Source organism: Nannospalax galili, unplaced genomic scaffold (genome assembly GCF_000622305.1).
Source record: "Nannospalax galili isolate Female #2095 unplaced genomic scaffold, S.galili_v1.0 scaffold846, whole genome shotgun sequence".
In the NCBI taxonomy this organism is placed as follows: Eukaryota; Metazoa; Chordata; class Mammalia; order Rodentia; family Spalacidae; genus Nannospalax; species Nannospalax galili.
The window spans coordinates 3,189,415-3,211,323 of record NW_008356458.1 but is presented as its reverse complement, the minus strand read 5'-3'; the positions used below and the strand labels follow the sequence as shown (position 1 = coordinate 3,211,323).

At 41.4% G+C, this 21,909-nt stretch overlaps 1 protein-coding gene across 17 annotated transcripts in view; it reads right to left on the bottom strand.

The window, feature by feature from the left end:
- Itpr1 (inositol 1,4,5-trisphosphate receptor type 1) overlaps positions 1–21,909 on the bottom strand; it is a 376,735-nt gene that overhangs the window by 312,898 nt on the left and 41,928 nt on the right. For all 17 annotated transcript variants that reach the window (XM_029556903.1, XM_008854568.1, XM_029556904.1 and 14 more), the window contains exon 4: positions 17,056–17,126. In XM_029556903.1, the coding sequence (XP_029412763.1) occupies positions 17,056–17,126 (71 nt within the window). The remainder of the gene's footprint in view (positions 1–17,055; positions 17,127–21,909) is intronic.

Here is a 21,909-nt window from a genome sequence, read left to right as displayed (position 1 = left end):
TCAATTTTCAGGGACAACTACTGTTCTCTTAAGAAGAAAAGAGAAAACATTGATATGGATCATCTTGTTTATTTTGGATTTTTCTATGATCTTTGTGAGGGTGAAAAGTATTAAATGAACTGTTTTACATATGGCAACTAAGCTTTTGGTTCATAAAGAACTGTTTTAATAAAAGCAAATCTGCAAGGAAAAATAATGGAATGGAATGGAATGGAATGGAATGGAATGGAAAAAAAAAGAATGGCATTCTGGCAGCACCATTACATGATAAAGATAAAATCCAGGAGTATCCACTTCCCTCTGCTAACAAGCAGTTACTTCAAAACGACTGAGATGGATGGCTCCCTGACTTGGTCAATGGAAGGCCAGTCACATGTGCAAAAGTCTTTCCTTCACCATGCCCTATTTATCCACCTGAGAGAGGATGACCAGAGTTTAAATGCTTTAATATCTTGGCATTATAAGAAAGAAAGTCATTAACTTTAGGTTTAAGTAAATATGCACAGTGAACAATCTGAGACAATTGATAAAATAAACACATCAAGTATAACCTCCAAGCCAGCAAAGGGGGTAAAAATGGAATTGAGAGAATAACAATTAAAAAAAATCAATTAAAGAAGGCAAGAAAATAAAAATAAATGCACACAAGACGTTAAAAACCCAAAGACTTATTATGTCCAAAAAATTGGTATTTACAACAAATATAAATGAATTAAACATTTCAAATTGTAGACAAAGACAATTTTAAAGATCTGCTTATAGAGTTTTTAAGAGACACCTCTAAAACATGACAGATAACTTAAAATCTAAAATTACACTCATAAACAAATAGTAACTAAAACATTTTTCGTGCCAATATTTCATTTAGTATAAGGCAAAATAAATTTTAGCACATAAAACATTAAAATTCAAAACTGCTTTATGTAATGATAGACATTTAGTTCAGTGGTAACTTATAACAGGCTTTATAATTGTCGGTCATGTTGTTCAGCTGGGATTACGTGAGCCAACAAAATGCCCTTTACCTTTGGGTTAAGCTATCACTCCAAATCAAGAGTCCTGTCTATCACCATTCCACCCACTAGACTGTGGCACGCAACCTCTTGGATGATATTTGCTAAATAGCAATTCCATTATTCCTATTAATGAAAATCAACAACTGCTTTAAAGCGAATGCCTTGCTTCTCCAGTGAGTTCTCTAACTGCATTTTTCTTAAAATATTATTAAGGTGAATTGAAATTATATTTATATAATGACCCCCCAAAATACACTATACAGAATCAGTGACCATGGAAGGAAAGGGCTTGTCTGAGAGACTCAATGTTGTCTAGGAGCACTCCACAAAGTACCTCTCACTCATCTCTCCTGAGAGTTCAAACTCCTTAAAGACAGAGACCATTTCTATTCTTTCAGGTAGATGACCTCATAGAGTCAAGCAACTTTCACGATCCACTAACTTTTGGGGCTGCTTTTCTGAGAGTCTTGCCAAGGACTTGTTTTCCATGGCAAGAATTAAGAAGTCATGACAGAAACATTTAAAATGGCAAAAGGGGGGAAAGTCAAATAATTTATCTTTCCTTAAATATAAGTTGCCATTCAAAGTCTACTAAATAACTGTCTTGAAGTAAAATAACAAATCATTAAAATGACATCAGAGAAAAAGATTATCAGTATATAACTGACATGGAGCTATAATAATGGAAATTCAAGAGAACCTGGGGGAATGTTTTCATTTTGTGATTAAACCTAGCACTCAACTGCTCCTTTTCAGTGTTCACACTAAGTCATTACATATTAGACAAGAACATCACCAACCAAGGACCAGAAACCTCATTGTCTTGAAACTACAAAACCCAAAAGCCACTTCACTCAAAAAAAAGTGTCACAGTTTCCAAGTTGACATAATATTAATAACATTTCCAGTTATGATCAGAAAGATGAGCTACTGCAGTTCTTAACAAGCAGCTGATGAGAGATATCAAATTTTACATAATCTATATACAGATCATTGTTTGAGGCAGGATCATTGCTCAGTGACTAATGAACTGTGGAGCTGGAGGAGGCAGAATACAGCTCTATGTAGAACATGGAGATATTGGCTCCATTTAATAACACATTAAGCATTCAGAAACTTTGTCTAGAAACAAGATGAAATTGCTCAAACAACAACAACAACAAAAAGATTTCACATAGGAAATAACTTCCCTTCACACCAAGCATGCTTCCAGATCTCTACAAGAGGCCTTGTTGGTACCCTGGTCCAGCATCACTTTCACGCATGCCTTATCAGGCTGTACCATGCAGGGGACAACTAGAAATAATGCTGAATGTTCTATTTTCAGCAAGTTGTATAAATTCACTCCTGACAGATCTGAAAATAAAATCAATGCTAACACTTTTTTAAAAGCCTCAAGTTCTTCTAGCTTGCAAAAGACCAATCAAGAAGGATTATGGGTTTCCTTCCCCCTCTGCCCAAGTCAGGGGACTGAATTCCCTTGGGTTTTTATATCTTTATATAATGTTTAATTAAATACTCTGTTCCTACTAGTTTATGTACTAGAGAATACTAATTTTAGAAAACTGATTAGCTGGTTCTCTAACTGTATGCTATTAGAGCTAAGGTCAAATTTTTCACTGAAACTATGGCAACAAAACCCCAGTAATTTTTTGCCAACAAGACTGAAACCAAGTTCTCAAGACATAAGTCCTCCACTTGATGGTTGAGCCTGTACTGGATTATTCTATTTCTTACCTTTACCTCAAATGCCACATTTGTGGAAATGGTTGGTTGGGATGAGGGAAGAAGCCTCAGTCACAGAAATTTGCTAGCATAAGTCTAAGTGAGCTTATATGAAAGTGTCATCGCTGCTAACATTTTTAGACGCATATAATTTTAGCAGCACAAAACATCCAGACATTTCAGAGGCACCCAAATTGGAACTCAGATGTACCCGGAAAAATACCAGACCAAAAAAAAAAGGAACTTTTAAATCTCAGAAAAAGGAATAATTGCTAAAATTATTTTATTTATTCAATTACTGTAACCATCCAGACTAGAGATTTTCCACTCTGACCTCCAGCTATTGCTCTGGAAAGGAGAAGAGAGTGGTTCTTTAGAGAGATGTATCACCATCTTCACACCTGTTGATGTTCTTCATGTATCACTCCCACACCAATGCCACTGGCAGAATACAACTCTGTCCTCACATATGAGGCATATTCACCTTCAGGTGAGATGCTGACAATCTCAGTTAATGCTACAGAAGTAACAAGTGCATACAGCTGCCAGAGTGTGACTGCTCTTGGAGCCAGATAAAGCAAACCAAATGGCAGAAACCTCTCCTAACTTTCACATATACATCACAACCACCACCACCATCACCCAGGGATGGGCAGAGACAGGGAGGGGTGGTTTGGGAGAAAGAGAAGTACCCTTCCTCTATATGTCAAGAGTCTCAGCATGCCTGCTGCTCAGATCAGAGAAAGATAACTTCTTCCCTCTCTGCTAAGCTTCTCATTCTACACAGAAGACAGGATCGCCAGCTCAAGCAAATGACCCATCAGTTGCTGCGGCTGATCAAGGCTTGTGAAAGAAAGGGCCTGATGGCTTCCTTTCAATATCCATAGTGTTCGAATATCCTCCTGTTGAGTGTCACGTTCAATAAAATCTACGAAAGTCAGAAAAGTTAAAGTTGGCCTGTCTATAAATGTCTTTGTACAGTCATGAGCTGAGTTTTAAAAACAGATATATCTGTGATTTTCCAGATGCCAAGAGCCCTGTTTGATCTTCCTAAGAGAAGTCCTGAAAGCCGCTCACTGCACGTTCAGGCACTGTGGCTTCTACTGATTATTATGTAGACAGTGTTACACACACACTGGCACATCCTCAAATGATATCACCATGTCGATACTATTATTAATCACTGGCACCACCAAGTGAGGAAACTAAGGCTTAAGGAGGTTAATGGGCCTATTCAAAGCCATATAGCTAGTAAGATAGAGGGAGGGACTTGAACTCATGTCTGACCCCACAGCCACGGCTCCTAACCACTATACTCTAAACTCCCCACAGCATCTTATGTACTCACTAAAACATTCAGCAGGACTTTGGCTTTTGTTTTTGCTATTTGTTTACTTTCTCACATATTCAATAATTCCATCTTTCCACTACTTTGCAGCCTTCTCCACCAACTAGACTGAACCCATTTGGTTTCCCAAGAGCTTCTCAGCCTGACTGCTGGAACTGCACTCTCTCCAGCTGTTTGCTGACCCATGTCCCAACCATAGGGCTTCCACCGGAAGCCAAACAGAAGACCAGCTGGGTCATTTGGTGGGAAAACAGACACTTACTGTCAAAGGGGAACATCTACCTAACCTCTGTTACAGAACAGAAACTCTCCTCTCTCTCTCCCCTCCTCTCTCTCCCCTCTCCTCTCTCCCCTCTCTCCTCTCTCCCCCTCCCCTCTCTCCCCTCTCCCGGTCTCTCTCCTCTGCCTCCCCTCTCCTCTCTCTCTCTCTCTCTCTCTCTCTCTCTCTCTCTCTCTCTCTCCCTCTCTCTGAAATCCCCAACAGATGCTCAGTACTTTTTGAAACATGGGAAACTCAGCAATTGGAAAGTACTCTTCCCACAGTAGCCAATCAGTACTTACAGTCAGAACCAAGTTCTTTACACCTAAAATTCTGCCTCTACTAACTCTTAGCCACTGGCTCTCCTCTATATTTCTGGATTTAAAAACACTACATGACAGGACTAGAGATGGCTCAGTGGTTAACAGCATGTACTGCTTTTCCAGAGGCCCTGAGTTCAGTTCCCAGCACCCACATCAGCTAGCTCACAATCTATAGATTCAGTTCCAAGAGAATCCAAGGCCTCTGGCTTCTATGAGCACTCACATGCCACCCCCTCTCCCCACCAGCACATAATATAAAATAAAAAAATCTGAAGAAAAAAAAAAAACCCTACACGATAGACCTGTGAAATAAGGGAAGACACCTGTCAGTGCCTCTGCAGGAATCTTGCAGGAGCTAGAGAGTTTGTAGGAAATGCAGAGCCCATTCCACCCCATGCCTACTGAATTAGAACTTATATTTTAACAAGGCCCAGAAGGTTCGTATACATATTCAAGTTTCAGAAATAATACCTAAGAGATCTCTGTGCATCCACTGTATTGACCAGGGTCTGTGAAAAGCCTTAGGGAGCCAGGGCAGACTTTCTGAGCTTACAATCGACATAGTAAGTGCTAAGACAAAACCAGCAACAGTTAAAAGGCAAAAGCCACAAAATCATCAGTGTGATAGCATTTACCATGGGCCAAGTGCAGCAGTGTCAAGTGCTATACAGGGGTTAGCTCATTTAATCCTCACAGAAACCCAGTGAGAGAAGGCTAAAAACTCCTTATTTCCGAGACAAGGAAATGGAAGCACCTTGAGGTTATGTGTCCAAGGTGACTCAACCAGTATAAAGCAGAGTGAACATCAAACCCCCAAAGCTTGGTTTCAGAAGTTGTGTCCAAGGAAGAGCAGCAGATCTGCACACAAAAGTCTGCAAAGAGACCCAAGAAGACACATCCAACGTTTGAAGGGCCAGGGGGCATTAGTAAGACAGGGGATGCAAAGGATTGATGCAGGTGGGGAGATAATCTCAAGAAGGAAAAGGATATGCAAAAGACCAAGGATCCTGACTGCAAGAAGGAAATACATCAGCCTGGGCTGGAGCAAAGAAGGTGCAGCTTGGACTGCAGATGAGTCTAAGAGATGAGTGGGGCTTCTTGGTTCAGGGTTCTGAGATCCTTAGGGTATGTCTAGGATACAGTATGTGAAGCCAAGCTGGGGAGTCACCAAGCAACTCCAAGCAGCCACATGGCACCTTCAGCCCCATATTGATTCATCTGGCTACAGTCCAGCAGTTACAGTGGGGCCCACTCTCAGGTATAAAGGAGGCCACGGTGGAAGTGCCGAATCAAGGGAGGAGTGTGTTACAGCAAACATGATGAGAAGCACTGCTGGTCTACAATGTTGTCATGCACTGTTGACTTGAGATCTAGCATCCTACTGAACCTCCATTGGCCTTATTCCTGATGAGCAAATGTTTTTTTAAATTTGGAATTCAGTATGTACTGCAATTTCACTTCACTGATAGATGCTGTGCAAACCTCCAGTTGTGAGTTCAAATCCCAAATCCAGCCTGGTTCTCTACCCTCTCTGGGGTGATGGTGTCCAACTGTCAAATAAAGACAATACCACCACCCATATGACAGGGGTGCTCTATTAATGTCAAAATCACACATGGCCCTACTAAAAGGCCAGTACAAGGGAGTAAGGGACTTGATAATTACTTGGCTTCCATGATTACATATAAACAGCAGCCAAAGAATCTTGAAACTACAGGCCTCAAAGGGGCAATAAATAAATATGGGTCGACAGAAAATACCCTCAGAGGATGGGTTTGTCTTCTGTTCGTCTCAGTAACAAATGCCTGTGATAATCAACTTACAAGAAGAAAAGGTTTGTTTAGGCGCACAGTACTGAGGCTCATGACTGGCTGTCCCTGTTGCTTTGGGTCTCTGGCAAAACAGCACATTATAGGAAGCATGTGGTAGAAGAGAGCAAAAACACTCAATTCATGCCAGGAAACAAGAGGAAGAGGAGAGAGTCTGGGGGGATCCACCATCCCCTTTAAGGTCATGTCCCCAAGGACCCAAAGAGCTCTCACTAAGCCACACTTCTTAAAGGTATCACCACTCCCAGAAGTATCCTATTGACCACGCCTTTAAAATATGAGCCTTTGGAGGCCAGTCAAGATCCAAAACATAGTAGAGGATGAGACCAACTGGAACCCACTTGTGAAGACAAGTCTTCACAGAAACACTAGACTCACGTAGTTTGAATGAAGATTGATCACAGCATGAGGCAGCAGACCTAAAACGTCATCAGTGCAACAATTTGGCTGGGAACAGTGAAAAATTGTTAAGAGGTAAAAACCCTAACTCCTCTTCAACTGACTTTTAACTAGGGATCAACATGACAGCAGGCACTGGGCTAGAAGTTCAGGATAAGAGGTGGTGCCCTCAGGTGCTCCAAAGTCTACATGTAGAGACAGAAGGAGAAGACAGCTGTGGTAAGCACTATACTGGAGCTCATGGTAGCAGTGAGCATATCACTATCTACAGACAATGGTTCAAGGCAGCTCAGGATGACATATGGGGGAACACAGAGGAGGACACGGAGAAACGCAGCAGTTTATCTGCGACTATTTTGAGGCCAGCCCCCTATTTAAAGCTAGTCAGAGTAAGTGTGACTAGGAGGGTTGTTTGGGTCAGACTGGATGGACATCCTGGCCATTTCTGGCTACGTGATCTTGAACCAAACAATCCCCATCTTATAAGTCAGTTCCCCATCCATAAAAGGGCACCTTCCTTTTTTAACTATTCTAAGATTAGATGAACCAAGGTATGTAAAGAAAACTGTAAAAAAATAAATTCAACTAAATTAATGTAAAGAATATACAAAGTATTCACAATTTTTTTCTATTTATAAAAAGCAAGTTATTGGTAACACAGGCATATGGGAATTTTTTTTCCCATTTTAATACATGGCCCAAAAGAGAGAGTGGAAATTCTGGGTATATCACAACCCAAATTGACACAATATTGCTCTCTGGCCCCAGCAGACTTGTTACATCTCTCTAATTTCCTTACTTGTCAAATAAGAAAGGGTCAGAGTTATCATAAGCTCAAGTGATTCACCACACCACGTCTTCATCTTCATTAGTGCCCTGAAGACAGGATTATAATAACCCTCCGGCAAAAAGAAAAGTCCTTAATTAAGCACTACATACTGCTGTCAGGAGAACCATATAACAATATGACAATATGACCCAATTATACTGACTGGGATTTCCAAAATCATTTGGTCGTAAATGGAGGAAGCCATAGTGTAATAGTGGGATTGAATTAGATGACACAGTAATCATATTTATTTTGCTGGAAGCATTTTAGGTAACAAGGCTGAAAATTATTCTCCATTAGCAACTGAATTAACTATAAGGGTAAATCAATATGAAACAGGGGTTTGAGGTTTATTTACCAAGCGTGACTCAGATATTCAAAAAAGAATGGAGTCAGGGCATGAAAGTACCCATGCTCATTATGTGAGAGACCTCAGACACACATCTCATACCTTTGAGCAAGTGGGCAGAAGCATAGGGAGCAACTCACAGGAGTGTGTGGGACTCCAGCAATAACCAAGCTGCAGGCACCAGCCCCACTGATTGTGTAACACCCTGGGAGCATTCTATGTTGCCTGGGGAATTGATTTAAATTACAGTTTTGTTCCCTTTAAGTGGAGTCTGTTGGTTCAAGATTGAGATAAGCTAGTAAATCTGAAATGAAGATTATTAAAAAACCTACTAATCTTTTTATTAAATTTGAATTGATTCTGTGAATGTTGAACAGGTTGCAAGAGCCTCTCCTACAAGGCAGCTTCACGCATGCACAAAACCTTCAAAATGCCTCAAGGCATGTATCTGACATGCACCTTAAGTAGACTGATTTTTTTTCTGCCTTATTTAACAAGACAGGCAGAAACTAAGTTCCACATCCCTATTATAAAAGGCCTGTCGTGGATTAGAATCAAAAGAACAAACAAAATTTAAGTTAGGTCCTCTGTTTTGCATGTGGGTATTTAAATAAGATATGGGTTCATTCCTTTAATGCCTTGCAAAAAAAAAAAAAGAAAGAAAGAAAGAAAAAAAAAAAGCATGTTTCCTAGCAACAATTACAACAAATGCACAGAGCAGAGGAGGGTGGTTTGAAAGAATGCTAAACCAGCAAGTTTGTTATGGCCACCCTGGAAGACCTTGGTAACCCAAGATCCTGACTGTGTCTCCTTCTGGCCTCAGGGTGAGACCTGACTGTTGCCTCCTTATCTTGACAGACACAACCTATAATCCCAGGGATATAGAAATCTACTGGGCAGCATGAGGCTCCTGAATACCAATGCTTTCTTGTGAAATATTAACCTGCCTGTTTCCACTAATGACTACAAAGTGTGGAGTTAGAAAGGACCTTGGAAGATACTTCACTGACTCCTCCAAGATAATAGTGCAGCTGGTAGCAGACACTGGCTGGGACCTAGCACTTGACCTGAGATAGTGTCCTTGCCTCAGTTTCCTCCCTCAACCTAAGATGAAGGCAAGTCTATGACCCAGTAAGTGGGTTATGGACACTCAGTTCATATCACTGATCTTGAATACATCACATTTGGTTGAGACTACATGCAGTTTCAAGGCCAATTGCAAAGCGTATGGATGAGACATGAAGCCTCTCTTTCCTTCTCTCTCCATCAAACCAGACTATTAAACCCCCAAGTCCCCCTCTGAGAGGCTGACACCCTATAAGCACTCTGGAATGAAAGAAGGAAGGGTCCAATGAAACTAAAGTTCAGAAGCCTGAACCTCAAATCCATCACTATGCATTTGGCCTCAGAGGGGCTCACTATAGCTAAGCAACATATATATTCTTCTCCTAGGATCATCCCAAGTGTCAGATTCCCAGGCTGTCATTGACTCATACAGAGTACAGGCTGAGGAACCAGACACCTTCAGCCAACACCAGACTCCAAATGCTCAGGCACTGGGTTACACTACCCCCAGGCTAAGGTCTTTATTGACACTACAAATGGGAACCAAATCATGTCAAGATTATGCATATTCCAGAGCTTGTCTTGGCAACAGCTAAAATACAATAACTCAAAGGGTCCAAGACTTCCCTCCATCTTCTTGACATCCTTCCTCATTAAAATAATCCTAAACCAAAGGCAGGAAGAACTTCAGCATATGGTTCATTCTCATTTAGAACCTATGAAGATGAACCCGTGTGCCAGGGGTAGAACAGAATCCACAGGGCAAAGAGAGGAAATGCACAGGACCCAGCCCTCAGGACTCTGACACTCAGGAGTGACAAGACACATAGCACACGACCCTGGGCCAGCTCCCAACATCTGTTAGCCCAAATGGCATCTGGTGTAAAACAAATGCACCCTGTTCTGGGGAGGTGCTGCAAAGCCATGGAGAAGATGTACAGGATTGTCGTACTGCTTTGCCCCAGAAGGGATACAGGAGAGTACTTCACTGCTACATTTCTAATTCTAACATAACTGTTGCTATGTGGGCATCAGATGACTTCCCAGAGAAGGTTGGTAACTTCCCTCCCTGGAGGATAAATGGCTGACATATGGGAGGCAACCAATAAATGTTTGTTGAGTGAAGGATAACCAGCCTAGGAAGGGGCATTTGATTGACTGTGGGCAAGTTACTCAACCTGGGAGCCTCTATTTCCTCATTACATGATGGGAACACCAATGCCTACCCCAAGTAGGTGGGTTACACAGATTACACAGATCAGAAGAGATAATTCATCAGGACAATGCTCTGCACAAAGTAAATGACCTATCAGTGTTGCCTATTGTTATTATAATGTAAGTCTGTTTCTCCATAAAACTCTAAGATTCTTGAAAGCACAGGGAACTATATGTAACTCAATTTGCAGTCCAGCACCCCATCGGCCCCCATCAACAGGGCCAGCAGCTGGTATACAGTACTATGTCAACAAAACACTAGCGTAAGTGGGCTAATAGTACCTGAAATCAACACACTGGGGGAGAGAAAAGGAACTCGGGGCAGAGAAGATACCTTGAATATACTTGCACACCTTCAGCCTGATGTGGGACCCCTCCCCTCAGTCATATAGCTACTTAATGATGTGATAACACTTCCTTTCGCTTCAGTTTTTCCCTACCCAATTTCTTTCTCTCCCTCCCCTTCCACCACCATCCTCCTCCATCCTCTCTTCTTTTCTCTTTCCCTCCCTTTCTCTGAGGCAGGGACTCACTCTGTAGCCCTGGAAGAATCTTCCCCCTTCAGCCTCCAAAATGCTGGGATTACAGGTATGCACCACTGTACCTGGCTCCCTACCGTAAATGTAAGTTTTTCTTCAAATAGCTTTCTTCAGAAGCTAAAGGGTTCCTACAAGCTTAAACACTTCTACTTATTAACTCTGATACAGTAACATCTGTCCAAGGTCAAGAATCTGGGGACAAGGTTAGTCTCTTAAAGTGAAAGTTTTAAGGACAAAAACTTGACCGTTGTCCCAGTGTGGAAAAAAAGGATTACACAATAAATGGTGTAACCTGCTCTAAAGCCTATCTTAGTCCCAAAGCCTGGATTCCCTTGTTTCTACTTCAACAACCCTGAAGGTTATTAATGCTGAAAACAGCAGAGGCTCAAGGATCAAAATGGAGACTGGCTGTCAGTTTCCATCTTTTCTTTGCAGAAAATGCCTTTTATAGTTAGCATCTTGAAGGGGGCAGGGATGGTAGGAGTGAGGAGAGCAGAAGATAATACAAAGAAAGGAATTCACTAACCACAAGTTTCTATTCCTGGTTTCAATCTGATGTTTGCCTTCTCTATTCTTTCTAGATTAAGGACAAAGCTAACACCAATCAGAGAAAATAGCAATTCTGCCTCACACTGGTGCACTCAAATTATACCATAATGACAAAGAAACTAAGATACCTGAATTACTCCAGATCTCAGTTCATTACTTAGAAGATACCAACACAGTTCAAAATTCATTCAGATGATGAAAAAGATTTAGTTTACATGAAATACGTGCAGCCAACCTTTTCCTCCTACAAAATGTGGGGAGGGGCAGGAGACACATCCAAGGAAATCACATTTTGGAAATGCACTTTTAAGCATTAGAGAAAATTATTGTGCTCAGTATTTAACTCCTCTACATCTACTGCACAAAGGACCACTGCCAAACTACCAGGTAATCTATTAGGCTCTTGATTACATGCACTTCAATCCTATTACTTTCATAAGGAAGGAATTTGTCCCACCACCCCACCTCTTCTTTCTGAGCAAACAAGCTCAGAAAAACTACATAATCTCTAAAGGTCACTCAGTTTTCACAGGAGAACAATGAACCTCAAATCTAGGCTGGGGGTTCATGTGCACAGCCTTGCACACAAAGCACTAAAAAGTAAATGAGTAACACTAAATAATTCTCATTCCACTGAAGGACTCACATACAATTCCCCGTCTTGTCCTGCCATTTATGATACTAAACTTTGTTAAAGTGCTGGGTCTGAAAGGAGAAGAATGACTAAGGCTCACTGAGCCCTTAAGAGACAGATCCCCCCAGCACTAAATTACTTTTATTTCCATTTCAATATTTTTGCTTAATTTTTATTTTTGATACATATAATTGTATTTATTTCTGGGATACAGTGTGATTTTTTAGTTCTTGCATATTTTACATAATGATCTAGTCAGTGTAATTAGCTTATCCATTGCCTTAAATATTATCATTCTCTTTTTGTTTTCTTTCTGTAGTAGTAGTAGAGATCAAACCCATGTCCTCATGCATGGGAGGCAGGCATTCCACCATGGGGCTACCTCTCTACCCCATTATCATTTTTTCAATGGTACAAATATTCAAAATTATCTCTTCTAGGTTATTTTGAAATACACAATGCATTTCTATTAACCATAGTTACCCTACTCTGCACTAGAACAAACCAGCATTTATTTTTCCTAGCTTTGTATCCATTAACCAATCTCTCTTCATTTTCCTTCCTCATCCTCTCTACAACCTCTGGTAACCACTATTTCTATGAGATCAACATTTTAAAAACTCCTCATGAATGAAAACATGCAGTGTTTCTCTGTCGCCATCTGTCTCATTTCCCATAATATCCCCTGGGTCAACCCATGTTGTCATAGCAATTTCATTAAATACTAACTCATCACACATATTTATCTATCATTAAGATTCACAGAGTCAGTATCAAACAGGCAAGAATCTGTGGATTCTAGATTTGAACCCAGGAAGGTTCATTGGTACCAGGATTCATACAACTAAGAAGCATGGTTGCATGCAAATCTCTGAAGGAATTTGCAAAATTAGAAGCCAAAAGTCATTAGAAGTCATGGGGAGCTCTGCACAAACAGGCCTCTCTCCAATTTCCATTTGTTCAAAAGTGGGTTATGATGGTTCTCGATACAGGAAATCAGTTGGTGAGCAAACAGTAGGAGCTAGAGCAAACCCAAGTGACTCAACACAGTGTGCTGATTGCTTGGATAAAGGCTCCATCACCCCATTGGGCTGCCTGCCAGTATCTCTCTTTTGCCATGTGTTTATTAAACTGCAGGATGCAAGGGCTCCACAAAGAAATGGACCAGAGAGGCCTCCAAATTGCCCAACTGCCCTATGTACAATTTCTAAACATCAAAATGACTTCAGTTTCAAAATGTACTTATATTTGGAAAGGCAGCAATCTCTTCCCAAAGAGAGATTTTTTTTTTCTTCATTCCAGAAAAAAAAAAATTTTTAAGTAGGCTGTACCAGAGCTGAAGAAATACTTTGGAAAATTTTTAAATATTTGCTACCCAAGTGCCATGCCAAAGATCTCCCCAGCTCTGAAGCAGTTTGCGAGAGGCTCTGCCGGGACCCTCACCTATGTGCAGGAGCTCAGGCTCAGCACACAGAGGCCACAAAGTTCTGACCCATATTTATGAATCATGCAGCACAGCTTGTTTTAAACCAGATTTTCCCACAAGCACAAAGTAGCTCACAATCTAAATTGCCTAGAAATCAACAAATCAAGTCACTGTCTATTGACCACCTATACAACTAAGTCAGGACATAAAAGGAGTTTGGCTGGTTTTTGCAAATGGACTCTTTTATCTCAAAGTAATCCATTCAAATCAGAAACCAGACACACATCCATGCAAGAGGAACTTTGACCCTGGTACCAGGAAAGCATGCATTTGTTCTCACTTCCTCTGCTGTGGGCCTATTCATTTGAGCATCCTAACCCTGTATTCAGATAGTCACTGGCTTGTGATTAAAAACCAGAGAGACATGATGTTAAATGAAATAAGCCAGGCACAGAGAAATTAATACTGAATAATCTCACCTATTTCCAAAATCTTAAAAACTTAAACTCAGAGAGAGGCAGACAGTAGAACTGAGCTTACCAGGCACTGGGGTGGAGATGGGAGATGGAGAAATGTTGGTCAAGGGCTAACCGATCTCTCTTAGATGGGAGGAATAAATTCAAAAGCTTTATTACATAACATGATGAGTACGGATAACAAAAACAATGCACACACTTGAAAGTCTCAGAGTAAATTTGAATGGCTCTCATCACACACACATAAAAAGATGAAGGAACTCATATTAATTTTAGACATTCCATAATGTCTGCCACTTTCAAATCATAAATATGTACATTTTGTCCATTTAAAAACTAAAAATAAAAATAAATAGGAGCTGAAGAAATAGCTCAGTAGTTAAGAGTACTAGCTGCTCTTGCAGAGGACCCGAGTTCTATTCCCAGTATGCACATGGCGGCTAACAACCATCTATAACTCCAGTTCCAGAGGATCCGACACTCTCTTGTAACCTCAGCAGGCACTGCATGACATGAGTACACTTGCCTACATCCAAGCAATACACTCATACACATAAAAATAATAAAAAATGAAAGTAAATAATATTTGAAAATATTTTTTAAAACAGAAGTGAATAGCCATGGGTTAACCCCATACATTGCATTCAGTTCTCTTCCAGGTTCATTCTCCAACCCCTAAGGCTGGTGCATGGGATGGAACAAGAGCTCAACTGGACCTAGCAACATGCTGACACATAGCCCTCCAATCTGTCCCAGGTGCAAAAGCCAAGCCCAGATAGCTTACTTCCACAAACAATGAAGTTGATAGTTTACAGCTATTAGCAATGGTTCTTCATCTTGGCTGCACATGAGAATTACCCAGGGAGCTCTCAAAAAAATCCCAATTAAATTAGGAGCACTGGGAGGGGCAAGTCAGAGACTGGTATTTTTCCAAGTTCTCCAGGTGATGTCCTTGTGCAGCCAAACTTGAGACCCACACTCCTACTCCCATCTGTCTCCGACCATGTGATCCCACATAAGAAGCTTACCTCTGAATCTAACAATTCCCTCCAGTGTGGAGGAGACATAACCCCTCACCCCTCCTGAGCAGGCAGCACCCTCAACACAATAACCAACACAATCAATGGTGGCATAGGGAATTGATTCTCAGAGTAGCTACATTATGATCATTGGATCATATCTTTCATTTCTGCTGCACTCACCATTTTGTATTAAACGAAGACATGGAGAAAAGTTTAAGAAGAAAAATTCAGCAGAAGTGACAAGCTCCTATGACTCAAAACCTACATCAACAATCCCCTTCCTCCTTTTTTAATGGTTTTCTCCCATCCTCAGGTGAAAATATTCTCCTGAGAGCCTTGTGCTAAATGGATACAGCTCAACAACAAATTGCATCCAAATGGCTCTTTCCATCTGAATGCTTGCCTCTATTTCATTCTAATTCCCTAACTTTCATCCAAAAGAGTCAAAGAGTTTCTAAATCACTCAGCAATAAGTATTTATAATTCAAATGATATATTCCTCACATGGCAAGATTTGAACCCTTTGTGATTGAGGCTAGAGTCAAAAACCTAATCCAGTGTATTCCCAGCCCCACTATGCAGAAGAATCACCTGGGTCACCAGGATGGTCAAGCAGTGAAGGAGCTGGACTTAAGACCCAATAGACTTAGTGGGTTTGAGCCCCCCACTCCCAGTAGGACCTCATTAAGCATCTATTTCTCTTTATCATGAGGTAGGAAATTTTCTTTGGGGACCAAGGAATTGGCTCAGCAGGTAAAGGCACTTGCAACCAAGTCCCACAACCTGAATTCAATCCCCTGCATCTATGTGGTAGGACAGAATGAATTCCAACAAACTGTTCTTTGACCTCCACAAACACACATACACACACACAGAGATAAATAAATGTAATTTTTTTAAGAATCACTTGGGAAGCCTTAAAAAATGCCAGTGCCCAGGGGCTGGAGAGATGGCTCAGCGGTTAAGAGCACTGACTGCTCTTGCAACAGGACGCAGGTTCGATTCCCAGCACCCACATGGCAGCTGCGAACCGTCCTTAACTCCAGAAGCCCTCTTCTGACCTCTGTGGCGCTGCACAACACTGGTGCACTCACATACATGCAGGCAATACACTCATACACATAAAATAAAAATAATAAATTTAAAAAAATTTTTAAGTGCCCAACCTTTACAGTTAATTGATCCAGACAGAGCAGGACCCTGAGGTCTATGTAATTTAAAAGTTTCCCCAGACAATTCTAAGATGTAGCTAGAACTGAGAGCCACTAACTGCTACCACTACAACAGAAGACAAAAGCAGAGCTTCACCATCTAAGAAACCAACTACATGTCAAACACTTTCTGCAATAATCTAAACTGCATTTTGGAAAGGACTAAAAACACAAGGACAAAAAAAAACAAAAAACAAAAAACAAAACCCACATTATTAATAGGAAAGCTGCCCCACAATATCCTTTAGCTCAAAAAAACAAGAGAAATAATCAGGAATGTCACATTCCAGGTCAGGCATCTAAGAACTAACCAGGCCCTGAGAGGGACAGTGAGATCTGCTGAAATAACAAATGTTCCTTGTGACTTGATCCTTAAATCCCATTTGTTTGGAGAGATATCTGCACTAATGAAAGGCTTTCAGATGAATTAGCATTTGGCAACATGTATTCTATATACAAATTAAGGCCGTAATAAAAGTCAATGCCAATCTTGACCATGAATTTGTTTGTGCATTTTTTTTTTTGAGAAGTTATAAAGCCTGGATTTGAAATCCTATTTGAAAAAGATACACAAGTATAAGCCTAACATTACTGCAAAAAAGGAGTTGGGGGGGGAGGGAAGGAAGGAAGAACAGAAGGAAATAAAGGACAGGGGGAGCGGGTGGGGAGAGAAGGGAGGGATGGAGGAAGGGAGGGGAGGAGGGAGGAAGGGAGGGAGGAGGGAGGGAGAAGAGGACGGAGGGAAGGTAGGTCAGTTGGGTCACACTCATAGGCACAGCAATACCCTCCATGAATTATCAAGTAAATCAAGGTAGCCATTCCAGGATGTTCACCACTTTACCTCTGAATTTCTTAGGTGGATTGTTAAGGTCCCCAGCTTCTGGCTGTACAACGCAACGATCATCAACCAGGCTGGAAAAAAAAGAAAAGAAAGAAAGAAAAAGACACAAATTAGCGCTATATCAAACCAAGTCTAGGAAAATCAAACCCTCAATAGCTATTATGCAAAACTTGAGTATCCCAGGGCTTTTTTTGTACAAAATTTAGACTGTTATCTTCTCCTCCCAGGGAGCTGTTTGCCAGAAAGGTTGCCTAGGCATGAAACCTAACCAAAAGCCCAACAGATCGCTTCTGTGAAGGACACATCAAGTTCCTGTTCGCTGCAGCTCCTTTTCCCTGAACCACATTTGTGACAGATTTGTACACAACATGCAGCATTGCTGAAGGTGGGTAGACATAGCAAAGGATCAATGCATTCAACTAATAGTAGGTGAGGAGCCAGACTTGTGCCAGGAACTGTACTGAGTCCTAGGATGTGAGGATGAATGTGAGCCAGGTCCCAACCCTGAGGGATCTCAGAAGTGTAGAAGCCATAAAGCAAACTAATAAGGAAAATAGAATCTAAGAGGGAAGGGAGGAAACAATAGGGTCAGATGCCATCTGTGTCAGAGGCCATCTGAGAAGCTAGGCAGAGGAAGTTGTACTGGACTGGAAAAGGTGAAAGAGGTGGAATGAGGGGAGTATCTTCAGGTGGCAAGAACCCAATTCAAATGTACAAAAGCAGGAAGACTTGAACTTCAATAGCACAAAAGTTACACACAAATAATAGACTTCGCTAAAAACAAATCTAACTTGCACAGGTCTTTTTAGAACAATCACTTTTAAAGATACATATCTTTGAACTTTGGGGAAAACCGAGATTCTATATAAAGTTATACAACTCATCCAAGTCCCTAAAACTGGTCAAGCTAGCTCATTTTCCAAGCGGCCATGGAACTTTCTCCAGGCTAACATGCAACGATTTTTTGGAGCCTCTTTCATTAGCCTATGTTGCCTCTTACTCTAAATACAAGATACCATTAAATAGTCAACTTTGATCTTTACTGTTCTTTCCTCAAAAATTCCATTACCTCCTAAAGTCCTCCCTCTATTTCAAGGACTTAGATTCTGAGTGTCACATTCTCTACCAGGCTGCACCCCACACAAGCCTTTCTTGGCTAGAAACATCCTGCCTCTCCTCCTCCACTCTCCCAACCTCCCAGGTGGATCCCTGAAGTGTGCTGGTCGACAAGCTCTGTGAAAGCAGTGGAGGAGGCGCCCTGCTTGTGGCTCAGAAGATGCCCAAGGCTGCAGCTCAGTTTCTATCTGACAAGTGAACACACCTTTGGCTTCAAAATACAAGACCTCACCATGTCCCTTGCAAAAGGGACAGTGTGGTCAGTGTTTTGATGGTTTGCTACAAAAAATTAGTATTATATTGTACATGGTAAAACTTTCACCCTGGGCCCCTGTATGCACAAGTTCAGTAAGGCCACCAAAATTAATTTAATGCTTACAAAGGTGGGCTCAGAATTCAATACAGGAGCTGATGACAGAGCTCGGTGGTAAAATACTTGCCTAGTATATGCCTAGGGCCCTGGGTTTGATTCTCATCACCACACACACAATGCAGGGCTGTTCTAACCCTCAAGCTCTAACAAAGGGAAAGTGGTAGGAGGAAGGGGCATGTTGGGTCTAGATTGTAGATGGCACTAGGACACCTACTAAAAGCACAATAGTATGTCGCTTCACTCCTCCTTGGTCTCAGCTCTTCATCTGTAAAGCAAAGGAACTGCTTTCAAGGAGTCTCAACTCAGGGAATGTTTAAACACATTCTGCTTCTGAATAAATCAAATCTAAGACCTTGTCAGCCCCCTCCCCCAGGCACACTGAAGCTCTGCTCTAGGAAGGGATTCAAGAACCTTTGTTCTTAACAAGCTCCAAAGGTGATTTAGAACCAAGGCATAGAATAACGCTGGTCTACACAAACACTGGCTCTCCAAGGTCCTGCTGGAATTCTAAAGTTCAATTGAGTCATGGAGTCACTGAGCGGTAACTACCAAAATTTTATATAAACAAGATGGGGTTGGGGGGCTAAACACTAAGCCCCATGAAGACTGACAGTCATTCACTGGAGCCGTAACTGCTGTTCCATAAATGCTAAGCACATTCCAAGAAAGACAGATCAAATTTAATTTTCTGATCAATTTTTATCTAATCTATTCTCAAATATGTATGGGTGAAAAAAGTGAATAATCATCATCTGAAGGAAGTAATAGAGTCCAAAGTTGACAAAACATACATCCTAACTTTATGAAGGCATCATCATTAGTTTGTCTATAATGCTTGAGGAAAATATATAAAGCAGGGGCTGGAGAGATGGCTCAGCGGTTAAGAGCACTGACTGCTCTTGTAGATGACCCAGGTTCAATTCCCAGCACCCACATGGTGGCTACGAACCAGCCTTAACTCCAGTTCCAGGGAAATCCGAAGCCCTCTTCTGACCTCCACAGCATTGCATGACATGGGTGCACTCACATACATACAGGCAATACACTCATAACTCATACACATAAAATAAAAATAATAAAATATTTTTTAAAAAAGAAAATATTTAAAGCAAAGAGTATGCTAAGGACTTTAAAAATAGTGCCAGGTACTCAGAAAGCTGAGGCAGGAAGACTGTGAGTACAAGGCCAGCCTAGGCTACATGGGAAGTCACAGTAATAATGATAATAATAATGATGATAAAAATGATGAAGGAGGAGGAGGGGGAGGAAGACTAAGAGGAGGAGGGGGGAGGAAGAGGAGGAAGAGGAAGAGGAGGAGGAAGGGGAAGAGGAAGAAGAGGAAGAGGAGGAGGAGGAGGGGAAGAGGAAGAGGAAGAGGAAGAAGAAGAGGGGGAAGAAGAGGAAGAGGAGGAGAAGGAGGAGGAAGGGGAGAAAGACAAAGAGGAGGAAGAAGAAAAGGAGGAAAAGGAGGAGGAGAAGGCATGTCCCAGTGAAAGGGGAGACACAAAAGGAGGCACTAAGATTTCAGGGGCTCAGTGGGGCTCAGCATATGACTACAGGTGAGCCATTATTTGGTCAGAGGCCCCAGAGGAAAAATGAACATGGTGGGGTGAGGTCTGACACACATCCAGACAGGCTGTGAGCAGACAGAGAAGCTGGAAGAGAGAAATTGCCCTGCAGAGGTTAAGTGTTTGAACCCTTGGCCTTGGAGGCCCATGTCTTCTAAGCTAAGAAACTTGGGCAGGTGACTGTGCCTGTCTGAAGCTCTCAAGTGTTACTGCTATACACAGTGATATTGGCAGTGCTCACCCTGACGAAGTGCTTGGAGTTAAGGGGCTATGTAGGCAGAGGACTTAGAACAGCACCTGGCACACAGTGAACACCCACAGGGCTCAGAGAGTGCTTACCACAGCTGAATATTACTGTAGTCATTGCTGAAAAATAAGAAGAGGGTGAAAAATTCAACCACGGGGGATTAAAAAGAGGAAGGAGTCAGCTATGATGGGCCATCAGAGAGGCCTAAGCAGCAGGAAGCCTGTTTGTCCAAAGCTACAGAAGATAAACTGTTAAGGGTAGTTCTGTAATGTAGAGAGACAAAGCACAGAAAGAAGTCATGGATGATTTCTGGAAATGAAATCTTTATAGAGTGAGAACACACGTCTAACTGCAGTATGAGTCTGTTGTTGGAAATGATTCCCTCACAGAGGGTAGAGTAACCTGAATGAGATCTCAGGAATATTCACTCTGCACAAATACCAGACAATAAGCACACTTTTGGTAACAGGTATAATTGCAAGGGATGTTCTGGCTGCTAGAGAATGAGGCTTTTGAAGAAGCTGCTGGCCTGCCTTCTCCCCATTTATTTGAAACCAAGTCTTGCCAAATTCAACAATGCCACCCAAGGCTAACCACCCCTCCCTACACAAGACTCCAGATCATCCCTGACTGCTTTGGAATGAACCATCTTGAGTCTCCATTCTGCTTCCATCTGGCTTTGGGGCTACTCCACTTTTTACTTCCTCCCCTAGACAATAGGAAGAGGAAAAGGATTTAGAAAATAACCAAAGCAGCACGTGATAGAATATATTTATATCCTTCAAAGTGGAGTAAAGGCTGATTGAAGGAAGCACAAATAAACAGAAAAAAATCAGAAGTGTGGAACTCTGTGCACTTTGAAACTTTCAAATGCATTTGGCAATTTAAAGTAGGAAAGGTTCCGCTTCATAGAAGAGAGCTAAGCATGTAAGGAGGTCTGGTCTTGGCTTATATTACACCAGTCACTCTATAAAAACAGGAGTTCCCACAAAGCTGAGAAGCACTTCTTTGGCTCTGTATACAGTAATCTTTAAAAGGTATTCCCTATTCTTTTTTCTTTAATAATAAATTTTAAAGATTTTATTCTTTTAATTTTTTATTATGTAAATGGGAGGGGGGGCTATGTGCATTTGAATGCAGTGCCTGCAGAGGCCAGAGGCAACAGATCCCCCAGGAACTGGAGTTACAGGCAGTTAGGAGTTGCCCAACATAGTTGCTGGGATCTGAACTCTGGTCCTCTGGAAGAACAAGTGCTCCTAACCTCTGAGCCATCTCTCCAGTCCTTTATTCTCTATTCTTAGCACTTTCTCTTATATAGGAAGGGAGAGCAAATTATAATAAATTCTAATAGAATCCTAACTAATGAGGTTTTATTCTTTCAAAACTGACAGAAAATGTTTTCAAGTAAAAGGTTAAGGGACTAACATGGGATTTGCTAGTTACGATTTCAACTGCCCTTGGAAAGCCAAATAACATTGTAACATTCTTATCTTACAAAAATCCATTTTTAAGCAGATATTATGATGTCTTAAACAAATTGGCCATTTAAG